The sequence below is a fragment of the Perognathus longimembris genome, chromosome 18 (genome assembly GCF_023159225.1).
Source record: "Perognathus longimembris pacificus isolate PPM17 chromosome 18, ASM2315922v1, whole genome shotgun sequence".
NCBI lineage: Eukaryota > Metazoa > Chordata > Mammalia > Rodentia > Heteromyidae > Perognathus > Perognathus longimembris.
Window position 1 is genome coordinate 35,510,370 of NC_063178.1, and position 21,573 is coordinate 35,531,942.

The window sequence follows — 21,573 nt, forward strand, 5'->3', positions numbered from 1 at the left end:
TGATGGGCATTTCATTGGGGCCAGAGATAAGTCTCCAGGCTGCTTCTTGGATAGGACCTTTCTCCTCACTGGTGAAAAGGACCTGTAAAAGCTGGCTACAATCATCCCAAGTGGGCTGGTGAGTGAAAAGTATAGTTTCAAACAAGCAAATTAAGTCCTGACGTTTCTCAGAAAAGGAGGCATTTTGGGCATGCCAATTGTAAAGATTACTAGTAGCAAATGGCCAGTATTGGAATTGTTGTCGACCATCTGCATCCACAGGACTTATAGGGTGTAGGGGAAGGGCAACAGAATTATGAAGAGATGTAATTCTTCGGTGCCAGCGAATTGATTGAGCAGGGCCCTCCGGGGCGGAGGGCACAGCTGAAACATCTTCCTCAGAGTCCTCCTCTTGGAGAGTTAACTGGGGTGGGGAGTATGGAGGTGGAAGCATTTCCTCCTCCGTGCTTCCTCCCTGAAGGACAGGTGGATATAATTTCTTCTCTCCCCTCTTAGTTTCTTTCTTGTCACCCCGTGACTTTTGAGTGAATATTGGAGTAGGGGAAGGAGTGGAGGAGGGAGTTGGTAAGAAAGGCCGAACCCAAGCTGGAGTGTCCCTGTCAACTAGTTCTCTCCAGGTGTCTATATAAGGAATCTGGTCTATATAGCCTGAATGAGGGGCTTTGATTAGGCTTGTAAAGTACTGATCTTAATTATGTCAAAGCTCCCTTCAGGTGGCCAATTAGCTCTCTCAAGGGTGGGCCATTCTGACTTTCACAGGGTAATCCATTTTTCCTCCTTAAGTGCCACACCTCGGTTTTGAGCTATCTCCTTGATCTCCCTCCAGTGAGCTAGAGTCAAATCTAGGGGGCTAGATAGAGGTCCCCAAGATAGAATGTTACCCATAGCTTTGATCAGATGTTTAATCCAAAAGGCTACAAAATAAAAGAAACCAAAACAATTAATACAAAAGGAAAAAAACATAGGCAAGAACAAGAACAAGAAAAACGAGATTTCCCAAGTTGGCCCACACATCCTCCGGCAAGGGTGCAGAGAGTGAACTCAAGTTGAAAGCGGGGCTCCAGAGGTCCCCCTTCAAAGGTGGGGAGTCTGGGACATCCCCCAGTCTCCCCAGAATTGCCGAGTAAGCGTGACTGCTTCAACAACCCCTTCAAGAAATAAGCAAAAGCAAAACAGACAAACAGACACATTACAAGACAAATGAGGCTGTTTTCTTACCTTCAGAGTCTAGGGTCTCGGGGGTCTCTGGGGCTATTCCGGATGAAACCCCAAATGTTGTGCCAAGTCGCGAAACCACCACCAAGAAGACCACTGAGACTCAGACATTCTGAAATGCAAAAGCAAGGCAAGGCTTTATTTAAGCGAGCTGCAACTCGGGCCTCGTCCTACCCACCGACACAGCGGAGGTTAGGAGGGAACCTTGAGCTATGATTACACAGGGCTTATAAAGGCAAAAAACAAAGTTACAACAATCAGGTGTTCAAGCAAGCAAGATTAGGACACAGGTACAAATCTGATTGGCTCAGGGTTCGAGGCACCCCAGGGGTGGTCAGAGTTAAGCATTCCCAGCGGTAAGAGTTCTAGACCGACTGGGCCCTAATGGGCTTATCCTGGGTTTGCTCACAGGGCCTGCTTATCTCAGGTTCACGTAGTAAAGTGGGGTTCTCGTGGTAAAGTAGGGCCTGACTTCAAAGTCTGGCACTTCAATCTTATGGCTCTGGCCTCTCCTGGGACTCCATCTGTTGCCCCCTGACCACAGATCAATGGGGGAGGAGTACTTTTTCATTGCCTTTGTCACATTTGCATGTTGTATGGGTATGGGTATATATGTGAGTACAGGGACCGGTGCACTTATATGCAATCCTGAACATAAAAACATATCACATGCAATAGCGATTTTTTTCCCTTTATTGTCAAAGTGAAGTACAAAGGGGTTCCAGTTTCCTATGTAAGGCCATGAGTACATTTCTTTACAGATAGACATACACACGTGTAATACACACAAATACTCTGTGCACATAGGCTTTACAATGTGAAAAAATAGTTTTGGCTTTAGGCACTTTTGGAATTCCAGCAGCAAGTGACATTGTGCCCAATATTTTAGAACACTGTGGTCAGTTAGAAAAACAACAACTTTGCTAGCAAACAAAAACTTTCAGATTACAAAATGGAAGCACTGTATTTTGATAACCCAATTCAGCTCAAGTGGGGTGCCACGGTGAATGGAGAGGGGCCAGGAGAGACACAAACAAATAACACAAGGCATGGCATAATGGCATCTGAGCTGGTGACATAATGGTGCCTGTTAAACCCACTATCTACCGCGTGGTCAATGCCAGAGAAAAAAGGCAACTTTTAGATGTCTTTGCTGACAAAGCACATTAGTGGCCGAGCTTCAGTTTCCAAAGCCTATGAAAAGAGGCTGCTTTGTTAGCAAGGCACATTTACAGGATGAGATGACTTGGAGTTTTATAAAATAAGCAAGCAAGCAAGCAGACAAGAGAGAGGGAGAGAGAAAGGGAGCGAAAGTGAGGAAAAGAGACAATGAGAGCGAGCAAAGAGAGCCTGAATATAAGCGACTTCTGACCATTTACCATTGCAGCTGCAGAAACTGTGTCTGAGAGTATTTCCAGCAGGCCTCCTTTGTTGGCAAGAGAATTGCTAGCAGTGTCCTGGCTCGGGTGTGACTGTGACCCCAAAGACCCATTAAAAGCACGCGAGAGATATATAAGAGTTATTAAAATAGGTAGCCAATAAAGATCACCACAGAGTGTTCAGGCAAGAGGGAGAGTTTATTACTGAACTGCTGGCCTGTGGATGAGATCATGCATGGCCAGAGAGAAGGGCTAACCCCTGCCCAGCACTGCCCTGCCTTATCTAGGGCAGGGGCAGGGTGGGTGGGGCCAGGTGGATTAGGAAGTGACCTCAGGGAAGGGAGAGGTAACTGCCTCCAGATATACCAGTTACCCAGGTAACTGAGGGGAGACTTAACCAGGTGGGAAGCATCTGCATGGGGCCCTTTGGGTGGACCTTACAGTTGGTCCATATTAAGGCCATGAATGAAAGCCAACTCCTTCCTAGATATGAGCCTCCTTCCTAGAGCCTCTTGCTCTGTTTTCAGCCATTTTTGCTCTGTGTAGATTTAGATTAGGGATATTCCTTCCAGATTCTATGTGGTGTCCTGTTCGTGAATAAGTCTTTTTTGGCTCATTCCGCAAATAAGTGAAGATGGATCTAGAGAATATTGTGCTTGTAAGGAAGATACAGGGACAGAAAAGATCCCACAGAGGCACAGCACTTTCCACAGGGCCAGCCTAATTTAGCACTTGTATTCTTCCTAACCCATGGTTCTGGCATTATGCAATAAGGGTGCTTCTCTTAAGCATCATACTTCCCTAAACCCTCTGCTTACACTGCAGATAAATGTCTCACAATAGCAGAACTGACACTCACTTTTTGAACAAATGGTTCAGAATCTTCTGGGTGTAAACTAACTTGTTATGGGTTGACAGGAAGGATGGTTTAAACAATAGGAAGAATCCAGCCACCCGGGCAAGTTGAAGTCTAGATGTAGAACAGCTTGAGAAAGGCTCATGTGTGTCCAGGTCACAAGGCCAGTTTGTGGCTCTGGGACCCCCTAATGGCATCAGGTATGATGTGTATACACACAGTGATTCTGGGAAGCTAGAGACACTGAATCCATTTCAAAGAAAAGACAAAAATGTAGTGAGAAGAAAAGCATGTAGTTCTTTCTGATGCATATCATTTTATATGATCATATACACATAGCTATTGAGCTAAGGTACTATCCTTCTAAGAACATCCTCTACAAGTCTCACTGTGGGAAATTCTAGAGTGTGATTTTTCATGTCCGTGTGTGTGTGTGTGTGTGTGTGTGTGTGTGTGTGTGTGTGTGTTCTTTTTTGCGTTTTACAATCTACTGTGTAGAATGAATATATGCACTACTACTTGTAGATTTCTAGGCATACTTTCATTGTAAAATAGGAAGGAAACTATGCAACCAGTTTCTTTGGATCTAGCTCACTTCACTTAGTATACTATAATCCATATAATTATTATCTCCTGGGCATAGAATTTTTTCCTGGCCATTTCACCATGTACTTGACATGACATCCTCTGATGCAATCCACTTGCATCATCCCAAATTTCATGCAATTAGTTTCTGGACTCAAATATTGGACCAAAAATATCTAACATAACTTCGTCCCTGAGGTACTGGAACAAATCACAGCACCTGAGGTGAGGTAGGAGAGTCTGCAAACATATTTTCCAATTTTTATTTTTCTCCTGGATGCAAGGCCTCAGATGCACAGCCCCAGGGAAGAGCTTTACCCAGTCTTCCAGGGGATTCACAAGCGCTTTTGATGAAAGGTAGGCTGTAGGTGACATTTCTGTCAATAACAAGACACGTGCATATATACAAAGACATATTAATATACATATCTGAAACTGTGGGCCTTGCTTCCAGCCCAAATTTCAGCATGGCAGACGCTTCATGGATGTGCCCTTTGATTTTCACAGTCATTCTTCTCCAGTTTCCTATCCTCATCAGATCCTTGGCCGACACTAGCTGCTTTTCTACCATGAAACACCGAGCTCACATGGATGGAGATGAAATGATTGCTGGGTTTTTCCCTCTCTACACTTTGGGAATAGATTGCAGTAACAGTGATGCTTCTGGGCCTGAAGACAACATGCCGTAAGTCACTCATCAATTTATTTTCATTTATTGTTTTGTTCTCAGGATGGGCAATGACAGAGAGAAATCTAGGGGCACACATGAATTTCCTCTGTCTTCTGCACCTTGAACCACAATTCCTATTGCACCCAAACCCAGTTCTGTTTCACTATTTTCTATTGCAACTTTTATACTTACTGCATGTTGAGTAATTTTCAGCCTGCTACTGGGTGAGGATTCTGGTTTCTTTTCATTTAGCTTCTTTTTACCAGGGCTGTAAACTCATCACTTTATTCCAGCATCCATGTATCTCCTCCATCTCAGGTGTCATTACAGAGGATGAATATTATTACAAGCATTCCGGAATCCGTGTCAGGGCTTCTGTACTTAAAGCCTGGAGAACCACTACCATCCCCACAGGCCAGAGGTCGGAGAAGATTGTTTTTGGTAACCTATTTTGAGAACACTGATAACAATTTTTATTGTAGGTTGGTGGCTCATGATTGTAACTCTAACTACTCAGGACATTGATATCTGAGGTTTGAGGTTTGAAGCCAGCTCAGGAATGAAAATTTGTGAGGCTTTTATCTCCAATTAACTCATCAAAATTTGGAAGTGGAGTTATTGTCTCTCTGTCTGTCTGCCTCTCTCTCTCTCTCTCTCTCTCTCTCTCTCTCTCTCTCTCTTTGTGTCTGTCTGTCTGTGTGTGTTTGGAGAGAGAGAGTAGTATTTACTGTTTCTAACTAAGGTCTGAATAATTTATTTCATGCCAGATATGCTCCACAATCTGTTTTCTTTTACCCGGTTTCTCTTAGTTTCTCAATATCTGTTTGAGTACTTGTGTTCATGTGCTATAATAGACACAGTGAGTATTAGAGTGTAACCAGTGAATATTTTTTTCTTTTTCTTTTTAAATTTTTATTGTCAAACTGATATACAGAGTGGTTACAGTTTCATACGTTAGGCATTGGATACATTTCTTGTAGAATCAGTGAATATTTCTTAACGACCCACAGATATAAAAAGCAGTATTGTCTGAGGTTGGTAAAATTTTATGCACAGTCTTGATGATAGAGAGCAATATTTATCCATGAGGGTTTCCATGTAGATACACGGACCACTGCAATCAGATTTCATCTGTAGGTGAGAGATTTGGCTCAACTCATCATCTGCTGATATTCCTACAATGTTTCTCCACATTTATAAAATACGGTACTTGTGCCAAATATCGGGTTCATATTTCAGTCCCACCCCACATAGCACATGCTTTGATTATAGTCATCCACTCTATTGCCATTTTATATGATGTCCCACATTATTTTGTTCTCTCTCATATCTGAAATTTCTTCTGTTCATATTCATCTTTATGAAGGAGCTAGGATTACAGGTATGAGCCAACAGTGTTTGGCTAGCTTTGACCTGTTGGTTGGTCTTTTTTCTCAAGGCTGATGGTTTACCCCTTGAGCCACACCTCACTTAGGGCTTTCTGTTGGATAAGTGGAGATACGAGTGGCATGCAATTTTCTTTCACAATTGCCTTTGACTCAAGACCCTAGGGTTTCAGCCTCCTGACAAGCTAGGATTAGAAATATGAGACACTAGCTCAGGTAGCTTTAATTTCTTGAGGTATCTGCAATATTTAATTTTTATGTTAACATCACCAGAACTGTACTTTTTGGATTTAAAAATGTTTTTCTTCTCAAATTAATACAAATTACATTAAGAATGAGTTTTATTGTGACATATCCATACAAGTACATAGTACACTTGGAACCAAAACATGTCCTCTTATATTGATTTTCTACTAAAGAAATTTATCAGTGATTGTCAGAAGCTACCCCTGTGTTCTAGAACTTCTGCATGAAGAACTGGCTACGTTGTTTTATATAGTTTGTTTTGTATAAGTGCATGAATGAAAGAGAGGATAATAAGTAATTTACTTATGAATATATCTTAAAACTCAGGGCTGGGGATAAAACTCAACTCTGAAATGAGAAACCTATAGCTCTCATGTCATTTATGACAAGATATTTACCTAGGTAAAAATAAGCCATGAAAATATATACTCATTCTACCTACATGGGACTTTTTAAGGCACTAACCTGAAAGGCACTTTCCTTACATTAAATAAACCAAGTGAGTTTTAATAACAAATTAATTAATATAACTTCTACCACAGGGAAGCAGCAATTAAATACCAAGTTTCAAGCATGAATCTCAACCTCAGAGTTCATCTCTGAGATTTATATGCTTGATACTATCACTTAAAAATGCATGTTCCTTTCTTCCAACACTGCATTCTCCAATGAATAAATGAATTTTCAGGTTTAATTTCTTTGGCCCTGACTTCTCAGCTTGATATTTTCCATTCTTTCACTTCCTGTATTCACTTTTCAGTTCCACTAAAACTGCAATCCCTGTCGGGGGTGATAAGTAACTAATTATACCTTTGATTTCTACTATACTGTTTGCCCAAATGGCTGACTTTTTTTCTGAATTGATTTTCCATGTGTACTTTTCAATTTTTTAATCTTCTGCTCGTATGTTTGTTCTTTGATTGGACTTTTTCCTACTAGCATTTAAATTTTAACAGTTATTTTATACTAGGCTATCAATCTTCTGTTAGATGAAGAGCTAGAAAGATTTTCAACCATTCCTTTGGCTTTCCCACCATTTCTTTCATATGTTACACAAATAACAATAAAATTCCCTCACCTCATTTTGAACCCTTGTTGTAGGTGAAATTGCAGGAAGAGTCGTTCTATATGTTTGGGTCTGTGAGCCAAGTTGGCTGCAAATTTTCCTTAAATGACACTTTGCTTCAGAAAGATGCTCTTAAATTGAACCTTCTTTAGATAACCTGCCCTGTCCTGTAGCCACATAATATCAATGAGATGACTCAAATGCACAATTTTTCAAACAGGTGGGGTTGATTACACCAAGAGAATGGCAATACAGTATTTGGTGTCTCATGAAAGCCTATTCCATGTTTAATGGACCACAGGATATTGCTGTGGTGGACTTGGTATTGGAGAATAAGCAAGCTCTTGCTCAGCTTAAGTAAGTTTTTGAATCTCATTCGTGAAAAATTCCCTTCATGTTCTTACCTAATTCTATATTCAAGCATAAGATACTACATCCCCTTCGCATCCTAATTGAGAGTAGTGTTTGAATATCTTCCTTGGCAAAGAAGCAAATATTCAATCCATCAATGTCATTTGTTTGGAAATACTCCTCCTAAATTTCTTTGCTCATTACACAGGTTTATCTTCAAGAGGTACCAGTTTGTTTTGGCCTTGATGTTTGCTATTGAAGAGATCAATAAAAACCCTGATATTTTGCATAACTTGACTCTGGGATTTGATATCTATAATCTTCGATTTGGAGCATGGACAGCATTTAAAAATCCCTTCCTTAGCCTCTTTGGGAAGTACAACACTCCAAACTACACATGTATGAGAGACCGCAAGAGTATAGCAGTACTTACAGGACCATCAGGAATAACATCTGCCCAGATTGGGGCATTATTGGGCCTCTATATTTTTCCACAGGTGAGGATGTTAGGAGTTGGGGCATATTTAAAAAAATGTCTCATTTGGTGCCATTTCAGGTGCTAGAAAATAGTAACAGAAAGAGATTGGATTTATAAACCTATCAAATTTTATGACAACAACGAGTTAGGTATCAGGTAATGGGATGTCTATTGTCTTATTTTTTTTTGGAAGGGAAATGTTAGATGAGACAAAGGGAATATTTGGAGCTTTAAGGCTTATCAATCATATTTTTTTTTTGCCAGTCCTGGGCCTTGGGTCTTGGACTCAGGGCCTGAGCACTGTCCCTGGCTTCCTTTTGCTCAAGGCTAGCACTCTGCCACTAGAGCCACAGTGCCACTTCTGGCCATTTTCTATATATGTGGTGCTGGGGTATCAAACCCAGGGCTTCATGTAAATGAGTCAAGCACTCTTACCACTAGGCCATATTCCCAGCCCCTCAATTGTATTCTTAAAAAAAAAAAAAGTTTGATATTTTTTTCAAAAAACTAAAATAAGAATCTGCCTCCCATCTAATTCAACTGGTTATTTAATATACATGATTACTGCATAGAAATCTTCTTACTCATGGAGCATCCAATTTCCATCCCCTTTAGCTTACCTTTGGGCCTTTTGATCAAGTCCTGAGCGACCATATCAAGTTCCCTGCTCTATATCAGATGGCCCCAAAGGACACATCGATGGCCACTGCCATGGTCTCCTTACTGCTTTACTTCAGCTGGAACTGGGTAGGACTGTTAACCTTAGAAGACGAGAATGGCTTGTGGATTCTTCTTGCATTGAAAGAACAGATGGCCAAGAATAGAGTTTGTATAGGCTTTGAGATCCCATTTCCAAAGTATGCCCTATCAGATTTATTAAATGCCATGAGACTTTATAACCAGATTAATAAATCTTCAGCAAATGTCCTCATTATATATGGTGATAATGAAGCCCTAGTACACTTGTTGATGAGTATGGAACAATATTTCATAAAAGGCAAAGTTTGTATCGTGAACTCACAGTGGGATTTCAGCATGACAAGGAGATATTTTATGCTAGGTTTATTCCATATACCTCTCATTTTCTCACACCATCACCCAGAGGTTTCTGGATTCACAGATTTTGTTAAGGCAGTGAACCCTTCCAAATACATAGAAGACTTTTTCCTTGCTAGGCTGTGGTTTCTCTCTTTTAATTGCTCAGATTGTGAGTCTGATTGTGTAACATGGGAGAATTGTCTACATGAGGCCTCTTTGGATTGGTTCCCTCGACACATTTTTGACATGACTATGTCTGGAGACAGTTACAATATATACAACGCTGTGTACGCTGTAGCCCAGGCTCTGCATGAAATGGTAATTCATCACACAGAAGTACAGACAATGGGAAACAGAAAGCAGACAGTGGCTTCCCCTGCACAGGTAAGGCCTTGTGTTTTGGATGTCATAAACAATGAGCAAATTACCTTCGTACTGTATGAAATCACACATTTCAGGTATTTTTCCAAAACACAAGAAATCATTCTGGTTTAAATGTTTGTGAGATACTCTAACCAGGTGATCAAGTACTCTAAAGCAAAGCAGGACAGTAACAAGGAATAAATGAATTCCATGTTCTGCAAAGATTTTCAGTTACAAACCACTTCCACATATATCACTGATGTTTTGAAAACTGTAAATTCACTTTGTCCCTATGAGTTTGTTATGTAATGGTAAAGGATGATCTGGGTGAACAGAATTACCCAGAATTTTCCCAAATGACCGAGTTTCATTCTACTTTGATATTAAAAACGTAACAAGCTCAAATACAGTCATTTATAAAATTAGTGGCTTTGGCAAACTGTTGCTTTGACAAGTGAGAATTGCTTTATTCATAATTATACGTAGAATTAGTTTCTCCTCAAAATAGACCTTCTCACTCCATTCTGAGCAATCCAGATACAGAAAGATTATGTTTATTCCTACAGAGAATTTCTTCTGGGATACTTTATTAGATGTCTGTTATATTCTTTAATTATAAACGTGAGATTTAATGCAATGAGGAGCTTTCTTAGATCATGTTTTCAGTCTTTACTCTGGAAGATACTTCACCATAAGATGATGTGTCTCTTTTAGCTGCACCCTTATCTGAAGAACACCCAATTTCAAAATCCTGCTGGAGATCCAGTAATTTTAGATGAGAAAAGAAAATTGGAGGCAGAGTATGACATTGTGAACATTTGGAATTTTCCCGAAGGTCTTCAACTTGAGGTGAAAGTGGGAATGTTTTCTCCATATGCTCTACATGGTCATCAACTGTCTTTCTCTGAAGATATGGTAGAATGGTCCATAGCAACTACAGAGGTGGGTGGGCTTTAATTGTAATGGCTTTAAGGACAAATGAGTAATCAAAATTCACCCTTAAAATGTATACCTGATTGAAGGCTGTGAGTGTGGCTTAGTGGTAGCATGCCTGAAGCCCTGGGCTGGATTCCTCACTATCATATAAACAGAAAAAGCTGGAAGTAGCGCTGTGGCTCCAGTGGCAGAGTGCTAACCTTGAGCAGAAAAAGCTCAGGGACAGTGCCCAGGCCCTGAGTTCAAGCTCTAGGAATGGCAAAGAAATAACAATGTATACCTGATTGGATGCCACCAACTTACTGCTGTGATAATAGACTTTAAGGTGGCTGTGATCTGAATATCATGGTTTGAAGATAGTCCAAACAGTAATACTTGAGAAATTTCCCTTCATCTCATCAGCAAAATAGCAGGGCAGGCTACTGGTGGCTCTTGCCTGTAATTTTAACTACTCAGAAGCTGACATCCTCAGATCCAATATTACACTTCAGTTTAAAGCCCAACCTTGCAAAAAATTCTGAGACTCTTATGTCAATTAACTATTACAAAGGTCAGGTGGAGCTCTGCCTCAGGTGGAAGAGTGTCAACTTGAGCAAAAACTGCTCACTGACAGTGCCCAGACCCTGAGTTCATGCCACAAATTCAGCACCCAAATTAAAAAATATATATATTTGTTTCTAAATGTCGATTCAGGTATTCTAAATCAAAACAAAACATATTGCATGTTTCTTACTAGTATGCTAACACTGTGAGAAAGTACCCCAGGACTCACTTCAAGGGGTTAAAAGGTCTATTTTGCTTCCTCCTGTGGAGGTTTCATTCAATTTTTAGTTAGCCTCCTGCTTACGCATCTTTGGGGAAAGAAATCATTGTACACACCTGTGTGAGAAAATGTTCACCTCATGGGCACTGGAAAAATATGCAGAATATATGATAGCAATGAGGTTCACTCAACCGCATAAAAGGGAGGACTGGGCTGTACCTTACAGCATTCTTTTAAATTCTTTTTCTTTGCCCTTAACCATTTTGAAGAGGAATAGAAAGCAATACATAATGAAATGAATTCAAGGAAACTACATGGGGCTGGCACTAGTATTTACTTTCTCACCTGTAATGTCTATCTTTTAAAGGTCTCACACTTCTCATTTCCATACTTATGTAATCATAACCCCTCTTTGCATCACCCTTATGATAAAATAGTTTGGCGAAAAAAACAAACAGAAGGGTCTCAAACCTCTCCATAGTTCAGTAGAACAGAGATCACAGATACTGCACATAACCATTCAGCCATCATGTGATGTGGAATCCATTACAGCATTCAATTAACCCATTGGAATTAGATGCACACAAGTACTATGCTTAATAATCACATTCTTTAAAACAATGGAATTTTATGAGCCTTGGGTAAAAGTCCTAATAGTTACAGAAAAATATCCAATTTTCCTCAGCTTCCCCACTCTGTCTGCAGTGAGAGTTGTGGTCCTGGATTCAGAAAATCCCCACAGGAAGGAAAGGCTGCCTGTTGCTTTGATTGTACCCCTTGCCCAGAGGATGAGATGGCTAATGGGACAGGTAAGTTCATGGTTTAGGGAGGAATCGCTACTCTCTTCAAATGTCTTCCAAATCCATGCAAGTCAATGCAAAATGTTGCACAATAGATTAAAAAATGAAATCTTCCTTCCTGCACTTAGTAATTTAATGGCAGCAATGGGTGATACAGCTCCTTCGGGAAAACAACAACAATAACAACAACCACCACCACAACAAAAAACAAACCATGGGCTCTGAATGACATATAGGATTATTTTCTACTGTGTTGTATGCATGTCCTACAGGATTCGTTTTTAGTTTGTTGTACCACATTGTTCATTCAACTGCTCAGTAATATAAGTTTAATTTTTATTATATTAAGGTCAAAACCTTTTCAAAGACAAAATCACCATCTCTTCAAAATTACCTTTAGCCTACAGAAAAAAAAAGAACATTCATAGTTATGTGAGCAAGTGCCCTAGGTTGGGTATGATGTTAAGAAGCAGGTAGAAGTGTTGTGAATAGCATGACCCTAGCTTCAAAACCGATTTGATTCTCTGTTGACCACATGTGAATAGGAGTAACAAGTACAACTGCAAGGAAGGGCCACAGGGCTCTAATTTATTCTGCACCGAAACGTACAGGAAAGAGCAAGCTGAACTATCCACAGGTTTTAATGTGTGGTTTAAGATGTGCAACAACGCAGCATGAAGAGATGCACAAAGTTATTTCTAGGATACTAGCAATGGCAAGACATAGTGTGTGATAGCAACTGTAAGTAAATAAAAAATTGATCAGCCTTAAAAAAAGAGAATGTGAGAATGAGTTGGGGAGCATAATAAAGACATAAAAAATAATACTGAATATTTGTGATAATCTATGGTAAGATTTGGTTTATGATAGGAAGTATTGACATATCAGAAGTATCTCTCTACAGGGACTATCAAATTTGCTATTAAATACTGAAAATAAAAATAAATAATTGTTATTTGACATCCTCTCCAGACATGGAGCAGTGTGTGAAGTGTCCACATCATCAGTATGCCAACACACAGAGAAACCAGTGCCTCCTAAGAGCTACAAGCTTCCTGGCTTATGGGGAGCCCTTGGGGATGGCCTTGGCATGCATGGCTCTTGGTTTAACTACACTCACAGCAGTTGTTCTTGGGGTCTTTGTGAAACATCAAAACAACCCCATTGTCAAGGCGAATAACCAAGCTCTGAGTTACATCCTGCTCCTCTCCCTCATCTTCTGTTTCCTCTGTTCTTTTCTCTTTATTGGCCGACCCAACACAGTCGCCTGCATTCTACAGCAAACCACATTTGGAGTCGCATTTACTGTGGCTGTTTCTGCTGTCTTGGCCAAAACTCTAACTGTGCTTCTGGCCTTCAAGGTCACTTCTCCAGGGAGAAGGATGAGGTGGATGCTGGTGTCAAGGGCTCCTAACTTCATCATTCCCATCTGTACCCTGATCCAGGTGACTCTCTGTGGAATCTGGCTGGGAACCTCTCCTCCCTTCATTGAAACAGACACACACTCTGAACATGGCCACCTCATCCTCCTGTGTAACAAGGGCTCCCTCACTGCCTTCTACTGTGTCTTGGGATACCTGGGCTCCCTGGCCCTGGCCAGCTTCACTGTGGCTTTCCTGGCCAGGAACCTGCCTGACACCTTCAATGAAGCCAAGTTCCTGACCTTCAGCATGCTGGTGTTCTGCAGTGTGTGGCTCACCTTCCTGCCTGTCTACCATAGTGCCAAGGGCAAGGTCATGGTGGCTGTGGAGGTCTTCTCCATCTTGGCCTCCAGTGCAGGGCTCCTGGGCTGCATCTTTGCCCCCAAGTGCTACATCATATTGATAAGGCCAGATAGAAGTGTTCTGCATGGCTTTCAGGGTAGAAGACATGGAATTAGAAATAAGCATTGTTAAAACTAAACTCATATATTTGATTACTATATATACAATTTCGGAATGAATGAATAGTGCTTATTGCTTACAATTTTTCTTGTGTGCTTTTCATTCCTTCTATTTAATATGTACTTAATCTTTATCCCCTCTTCTTTGTTTCATTTGAGCTAAGTCCTAGGTGAAGGGCTAGGTGTACACATACTGACACATAACAGTGGTAAATTCTCTTCTTGTGCTATATGCATCCCAGCAGGGTATTAGGGAACCCAGAAGGAGAGCAGCATGATATTACCAAGAGAGCCTCAAGAAATCACAGTACTGTGAATAAAGTGAGGGGGGAAAGGAGAAAAGAAGAGCATAGAGAAAAAAAGACGTGGGAGAGAGTAATGAAGGGAAGAGGGAGAGGGAAGAAAGAGGGACACAGATAGATATGTCAGAGACAGAGAGAAATGGGACTCAATGTATTGTTACTGTGGGTATACACAGAGAGCAGATCGTTGACAGTAAATGTTTAGAAATTTTGCTTTTACTAGGAAGATGTTATTTTTTGTGCATTGTTTTATTGTTATTTGCAGTTACAAAAGTTATAGAAAGAGTACATTTCTTTTTTTGTTTGTTTGTTTGCCATTCCTGGGGCTTAAACTCAGGGCCTGAGCACTGTCCCTAGCTTCTTTTTGCTAAAGGCTAGCACTTTATCATTTGAGCCACAACACCACGTCTGGATTTTTCTATATACATGGTGCTGAGGAATCAAACCCAGGGTTTCATGTTTATAAGACGAGCACTTTACCACTAGGGCATATTCCCAGCCCAGTACATTTCGTTTTAGGCAATGTCACCCTATGCATCTCTCTGTCCCACTTTTTCCCTTCCATCCCCACCCACAATTTTTATCCTTCCTTTTCAACATAGTTTCCTGTGAGTTCTAAAACTTCATTTCTTCACCCTTGGTCTCTCCATGTCTGTGCCCCCACTCACACTCCTAAAGACAATAAATAAATGAACAAGACCCAAGGGGAAAAAAAAAAAAACAGCAACCAACCCCCCCCCCAAACTTTGTTTCCATTTACTTGAAATCATTTCAGTAAACAGCATATTATGTGATAGGATGCACATAGCTATTGTGCCTTTGTGTTCCTCTCCTAAGAATATCTTCCATTGGTCTCACTCTTTGTGTGAATGCCTAGAGACAAAGTGCACAGGGATCTTCCTTTAATTTCTTTTCTTTCTTTCTTTCTTCTTTTTTTTTTTTGGGGGGGGGGCAAACTTGCAGCTTGGACTCAAGGCCTGTTTACTGTCCCTGAGTTTGTTTTTCAAAATTTTCTCATGGCTAATACTCTACTACTTGGGTCACACATTCACTTGGTGATTAACTGGATATAAGAGTCTCACAGACAATTCAGCCCATTCTGGCTTTGAACTGAAATCCTTAGATCTCAGGCTCCTGAGGAGATAGGATTACAGGCATGAGGTGCTAGGTGGGGGCATGGCTATTTCTTCCCATTCTTATCTGTGCGCAGAGGGTTTTGTTCTTTATCAAAGTGCTTCTGGATATGATAAATCAGCCACACCTTTTAATTTAGTTCCATTGGAATATCACACTCTTCTTTGGCTAAGTGACAGAAAGATGTCCAAAGTCTGCATTTTCAATAGCACAGCTTTTATTTTCTTAAAATTTAAGTCTCATTTAAGTGAGCCACCAGTATTGTATGAGTTTGAGCTAAGCCTTTCCACATTTGTGTAAATACAATATTTCTTTAATCAATGGATAGAATATTTGTGTTTTATTTTTATTTCCTAAGCAATTAATGATTCAGACAGGGTGGAGATTTATCTAGATTATATTCATCTTTAGGAGGAAGTTTTAGTTTAATTATTTTAACTTAAATCACTTTTATGTTGATGAAGTGGAATAACTTCAGGAAATGCAGAGATTTTGATGAAATTGTTTTGTGAAAATTGTTCTAGTGGAGACTTGAGACAGTATCCCCAATCTCATGTACTCATATTAATATATCTCTATTTAAAATGATAAATTTTATTAGTTAAATGTAAATGTACAAAATATAATTCCATGCTGTACTTAAGTCTTGATGTCTCATGACTATTTTGCTACTATGTCACCTCAAACTTCTCATTTTACAGGTCTCTTAAATCACACCTTCTGATTACACTTGCTTCTTAGGAAGGACCTCTTTTGATTCCCAATATATTGCTCCATATCACATAGTAAAATTCTACTCAGATGCTTTTAAAAAGTATTTTGAGGATAAATAACAAACCATTATGGTGAACTATGTAGAGGGGGGAATAGCCAGATTATCCCTACCAACCCTGTATTTGGAAATAGCTGAATCTCCCATTGGAATAGGGGAGACTATGCAGAGCCTTACACCCAGTAAAGTACACAATCTGGAAGAGATCACAGGGGAAAATGGTAACAAGTGATCACAGAGGAAAATGATAATAAGTTCAAACATTTCAAACTTGACCCAATGAGGAAGGAAAGCATGACTCCTCTTTTGCTTAGAAAAAGAAGTGATTATATATGGTGCCTCAGAACACGAGTACAATTTCAAAGGAAGATAAATCACTGGTTTTCCCCTCATTCTCCTTGTCTCTAGAAAAAAAAATCAAGGAAAGAATTGTAAGAAACTAACTAAAAAAAATCAGCAACAACTTTTAGGTCAAAAGCTTCAGTAGGCCAAAGCAGAATTGAGTTCGAAAGGTAGAGAGGCCCAAGGCACACTGACCTAGTAGAAAATTATCAGAGGACAGGATTATTTCTATTTGGTGCTCTGTGTGTGTGTGTGTGTGTGTGTGTGTGTGTGTGTGTGTGTGTGTGTGTGTTTGTCCCCTTCATACTCTATCTATATACACATACACACAAATGCACATGCACACATTTGTCCACCCACGAATATTAGCACTTCTGTTTGTTTTTTCTCCATGTATAAGTACATATAAACCACCATTCCTTTTGTTCCCTCTCCATTCAAGGCTGCACCTGGTCTTCCACCAATCAAGGTAACTGGTCATTGCCAACCTGCAGGACAGTGGAGGTCCTCCAGGCTCTGAGGCCACTTCCTCCTCCTCTGAGGTCCCTCCTTCCTTCACTTCAGCCATCATTCCTTCTTTCCTTCCCCTCTGGAATGTCTCTCCATGAGTAGTCAGGCTGCTACATGCTAGACCCTACACTGGAGTAGAGCCCTGAAATTTGGCACTCCCAAATAAACTATTTTCTTCCTGAATCACATTGCTGTCTACTTTCACCAACCATATATACATATATACGTGTATATAGATATATATGCACATATATATATTCTCTCTCTACATATATATGTATATATATATGTGTGTGTATATATATATATATACACACACACATGTTTGGTAAAAACTATCTCTGTATATGTACATATAAATGAGAGAGAGAGAGAGAGATTGAGCCCTAGCCTAGTTAGTCTGTGTGTGTATGTGGGCGCAAGTGTGTGTGCTATGCACAGAACCTAGAGTAATGCCATTGCACACTTATCTTCTGCAATGTGTAAGGACAACCAGCTCCTTGCCAGATAATCCTGTGTGGCTACAGTCTCTCCTTCTTCTCAGCATCCTTGCTCTGTGTGTGTATCTAGTTTAAGTCTATTCCTTCCAAATAGAATCTGGTACTCTCTTCCTGAATAAGTATTGTTTCCATCATACACATAGCAATTGAGCCATTGTGAGTGAGTCTCTTATCTAGAATCCTGTATTGCTAAGGATGTGGAAGTGTATTTTTTAACTTTTGCTATCTGTTGGGGATTATTATGGCCTGGGAAAGACTGCCCTTCCACCAGCCTTGGGACAATAGAAGCCCCTCCCACCTTTTGACCTCTACCCCTTAGGAGGTGAACACGTGCGTGCCACCATGATGGGGTTGTCCCGCCCACAAAGGGAAGTTTCGTGATGTCACTTGATGAACGTGACCCCTAGCCTATGACTGACCCTTTGGCCAGCCCCCTTTCTTTCCCGCCATTACTTCTATATAAGTGCCCTTCCATATTAAAGTCTTTGAGACGCTTCCCACCACCGCAGCGTGTCCCTGATGCCTTCCTTTTCGCCTCCGCCCTCGGTAACATGTGTGGGGGGAACTGGGGGGAGGGGAAGCTTCAGCAACCCGTCCTCAACTTAGCGTTTGCCCATGTGAGCACGCCTTTGGCCTTCCGCTGGCGGAGGGCCAGGCTGGGTGCTCTTTCATAGAGTTTGTGGTTACCATTCTCCCCGTGGGGGGAGAAAGGGGGTGTCCAGAACCCCAACAGCTATCCACTTTCTTTACTTGCAAATTTACAGGCATAATTGTCATTACAACAAATGAAGGAAGCCATGCAACCTGGGATTTACTTGGGTCTGGCTAACATTGCTTGATATTTTTTTCCAGGTCTTCCCATTTCCTCCCAAATGGTACAATATTTTCTTTGTGATGGAAGTGTAGACTACCATTGTGTTCATATGCCACATTTTCTTGGTCTATTCATGTACTGAATTGCTTTTCTCACAATCCTGGGAACAAAGGCTGGCTACAGACGCACTTCTGGTTTATGAGCCAGCCAGGATCCCTCTGGCTGCAAAGGCCCCACACTGGGACACACATGGCCAGTGCATGTGCTAATTGAATGGCTCCCCTCACAGTTTCTTTCTCTGTAACCATACTTGTGGCCATCTTCTCCTAAATACTGTTTCCAGGAAACCTTAAACTGTGAATGATCTTGGGGTTTGTTTTTTACCTTGATTTTCAAGCCACAAAATATTAAAGAGCTAAAGCTTAAGGTAAAGTACTACAGCACAAATGAAAACAACAATGAAAAAAATTCTATAGGCAGCAAATAAAAGCAAGAATTTACAAAGGGGATTATATTAAACTCAAAACCTTTGGCACATGAAGTAAAGTGTCACCAGACTGAATATATGGCCTACAGGTTTTGCATATTAAACACATGGTAAGGGATTAGTAACCAGAATATGCTGGAAGCACAGAAACATAAATTCCTAAGGAATAAATTTGGTAACTAACAAATTTGAAAATAAACTTAAAAACATTTCTCAAAACCAGAAGTATACATGGTTAACAAAAGTATACAAAGATTTTTTAAAAGTATACAAAGATACACCAAACATCTTTGGCAAAAAGAAAATGCAAAGCCAACTGACACTGAATTTTATCTCATTCCAGTGACAGTATCTATCATCAAGAAGACTATTAAGAAATGCTGCCAAGAATGAAGAAAAAGAGCACTTACACACAAATCACGGGAATTTAATTTCATGGCCCCATTAGGGAAATCTGTATGTCTGTTCCAAAAGACATATATTTGTGATATTATTCACAGCTATTACATTGTGAGGCTCAGGCTCATTGCATGCATATATGTTCATGTTTCAAGAAGATCTCTCTCTCTACATGTTACCAAGAAACTAAATTCAGTGATAAAATGCTGTATAATGTAATGAATAGTCAGGTATAATAGACCACTATCAATCGCATTAGAAAGGGTGTTTTTTCCTCCCTGATTTTTAAATTTATTATACTGCAAAGTCCTTCCTGTATACTGTGATAAGCATTTTGTGATAGCCACTGCACGACAATGGACAAGTGTACCATAATACACACCCAAGACTGCAGGCTCGCAGAGTGTGTTCATTGCCCTGAGGTAGCTGTCTTCTCCAGGGTCACTAAAGTCTGCGTGGAATTTGGGTCTAATAGATCTTAACAAGCAGAAAACATAGACTTGGTTTCAATATGGATTAAACCTTATGATAAAGAGGAATTTCATCCATCACTACATGTTTTCAGGCAAGTATATCAGGGGAATAACTTGATCTATGTTAAGTACATAAGTACATAAGTACAGTAGACATGACCTGTTAGGTAAAAGTGCAGAATGGAAATGGGCAACTCAATTTTGGCATGGACCTTGAATTTTTGAAGTGAAATTGCTGGTTTGGGCGGCTTTGCTGCTTCCTTGGGCATTAATAACTGGGTGTGTTTGTGGCAGGCTGTGCACATGGAATTCTTATAGAAACCTGCTTGAATCCACCAGTAATTTCTGGTGGCTGTAATGGATATTGGGTGTGTGAACTGACCCTGTGGATACAATGTACTATGAACTTTGTTTGATAGTTCACTGAGGTAGATTGTTTTCTGGCCATTTCCATGCATCCTCTGATGCAATCCAGTCGCTTCATCCCAAATGGCTTTCATGCAAAAAGTTTCTGGACACAGATGTGGAACCAAATATATCAAAAGTAACTCCATCTCTGGGGCCTCACTATCTGTGATCTGAGAGAAATCACATCACCTGTGATGAAGAAAGACAATGGCAAACACTTTTTCCAAATAATATTTTTCTCCTGGATGCAAGGCCTCAGATGCAAAGCCTCAGAGAAGGGTTTTACACATTGTCCCTGGGGATTCACAAGAGGCTACAAGGAAAGATGTACAACAGGGTATCTCTCTGTCAATAAAAAGACACATGTGCACCTGTACAAAGATATATGACTATACATACCGGACAATGTTGGTCTCGCTTCCAGCCAATTTCAGCTTGGCAGATGCTTCAGTGATGTTTACTTTGATTTTCATACTCGTTTTTCTCCAGTTTCCCCTCCCTGTCAATTCCTTGGCAGGCACTCCCTGCTTTACCACCATGAAGCAGTGAGCACACATGGATGGAGATGTGATGATTGTTGCGTTTCTACCCTCTACACTTTGGGAACAGATCGCATAACAGCAATGCATACGAGTATGAAGACAAGCCGTCAGTAACATCTCATCTTATTTCCATGTCCTGTTTGTTCTCAGGATTTTAAATCACTGAGGGAACTCTAGATGCACACTAGATGAATGCTCTCTGTTTCCTCACTCCTGGCCTCCTATCCCTTTCATCAGAAGAACTGAACCCCCCAAATGATATTATTTGCTTTTTGTAATACTGTTGTCAAGTTTTCACAAAACTTTATCAACATAACTACATTCTTGCATTCAGATTAAGTCCTCCATATGTTTATGTTCAATTAGATTTTCTTCAAGCTCACTATTTTCTCACCCTGAGAAGACATAACTAACATGATAGGCTTTCATTATGAAGTTTCACATATGCAAACACTTCTTTTTAATCACTTTATCCTATCATTTGGATTTCCATATTTCCTCTACTGTTTCCTTATGAAACCAACATGTTTTTAATTTCATAAGAATGTATGTGTTTATGCACACACACCTTTATACTCACAGACATGATAGATAGAAAGAAAGTTACTTTGCTCATTTTTATTCCGCTGTATTTTTGCTTTCCAGTTTCTCAACCTAACTATATTAGGAAAAGAATAGTGATCATTGAATTTTACAATAGTGGCCTTAGAACTGGCATTTCAATGTAAATCTTGCTTACAATTCTCTTCTCATCCCCCATGTAGGAGGCTCCTCTCTCCAAGATGAGGTCCTCAAAGTTGGATGCATCCCTTTTGTTTTGTTAGATAAGAGAAAATAAAATTCCGTGATCTCATATTTGACCTCTTTTTCCTGATAA

At 40.2% G+C, this 21,573-nt stretch overlaps 1 protein-coding gene across 1 annotated transcript in view; it reads left to right on the forward strand.

Annotated features, from left to right (window-relative positions):
* LOC125366928 (vomeronasal type-2 receptor 116-like) overlaps positions 1 to 21,573 on the forward strand; it is a 60,604-nt gene that overhangs the window by 29,020 nt on the left and 10,011 nt on the right. The window contains exons 2-9 of the mRNA XM_048367625.1: positions 4,543 to 4,694; positions 5,162 to 5,187; positions 7,962 to 8,250; positions 8,847 to 9,653; positions 10,347 to 10,574; positions 12,017 to 12,140; positions 13,104 to 13,991; positions 16,356 to 16,442. Coding sequence (XP_048223582.1) covers positions 4,543 to 4,694; positions 5,162 to 5,187; positions 7,962 to 8,250; positions 8,847 to 9,653; positions 10,347 to 10,574; positions 12,017 to 12,140; positions 13,104 to 13,991; positions 16,356 to 16,442 — 2,601 coding nt within the window. The remainder of the gene's footprint in view (positions 1 to 4,542; positions 4,695 to 5,161; positions 5,188 to 7,961; positions 8,251 to 8,846; positions 9,654 to 10,346; positions 10,575 to 12,016; positions 12,141 to 13,103; positions 13,992 to 16,355; positions 16,443 to 21,573) is intronic.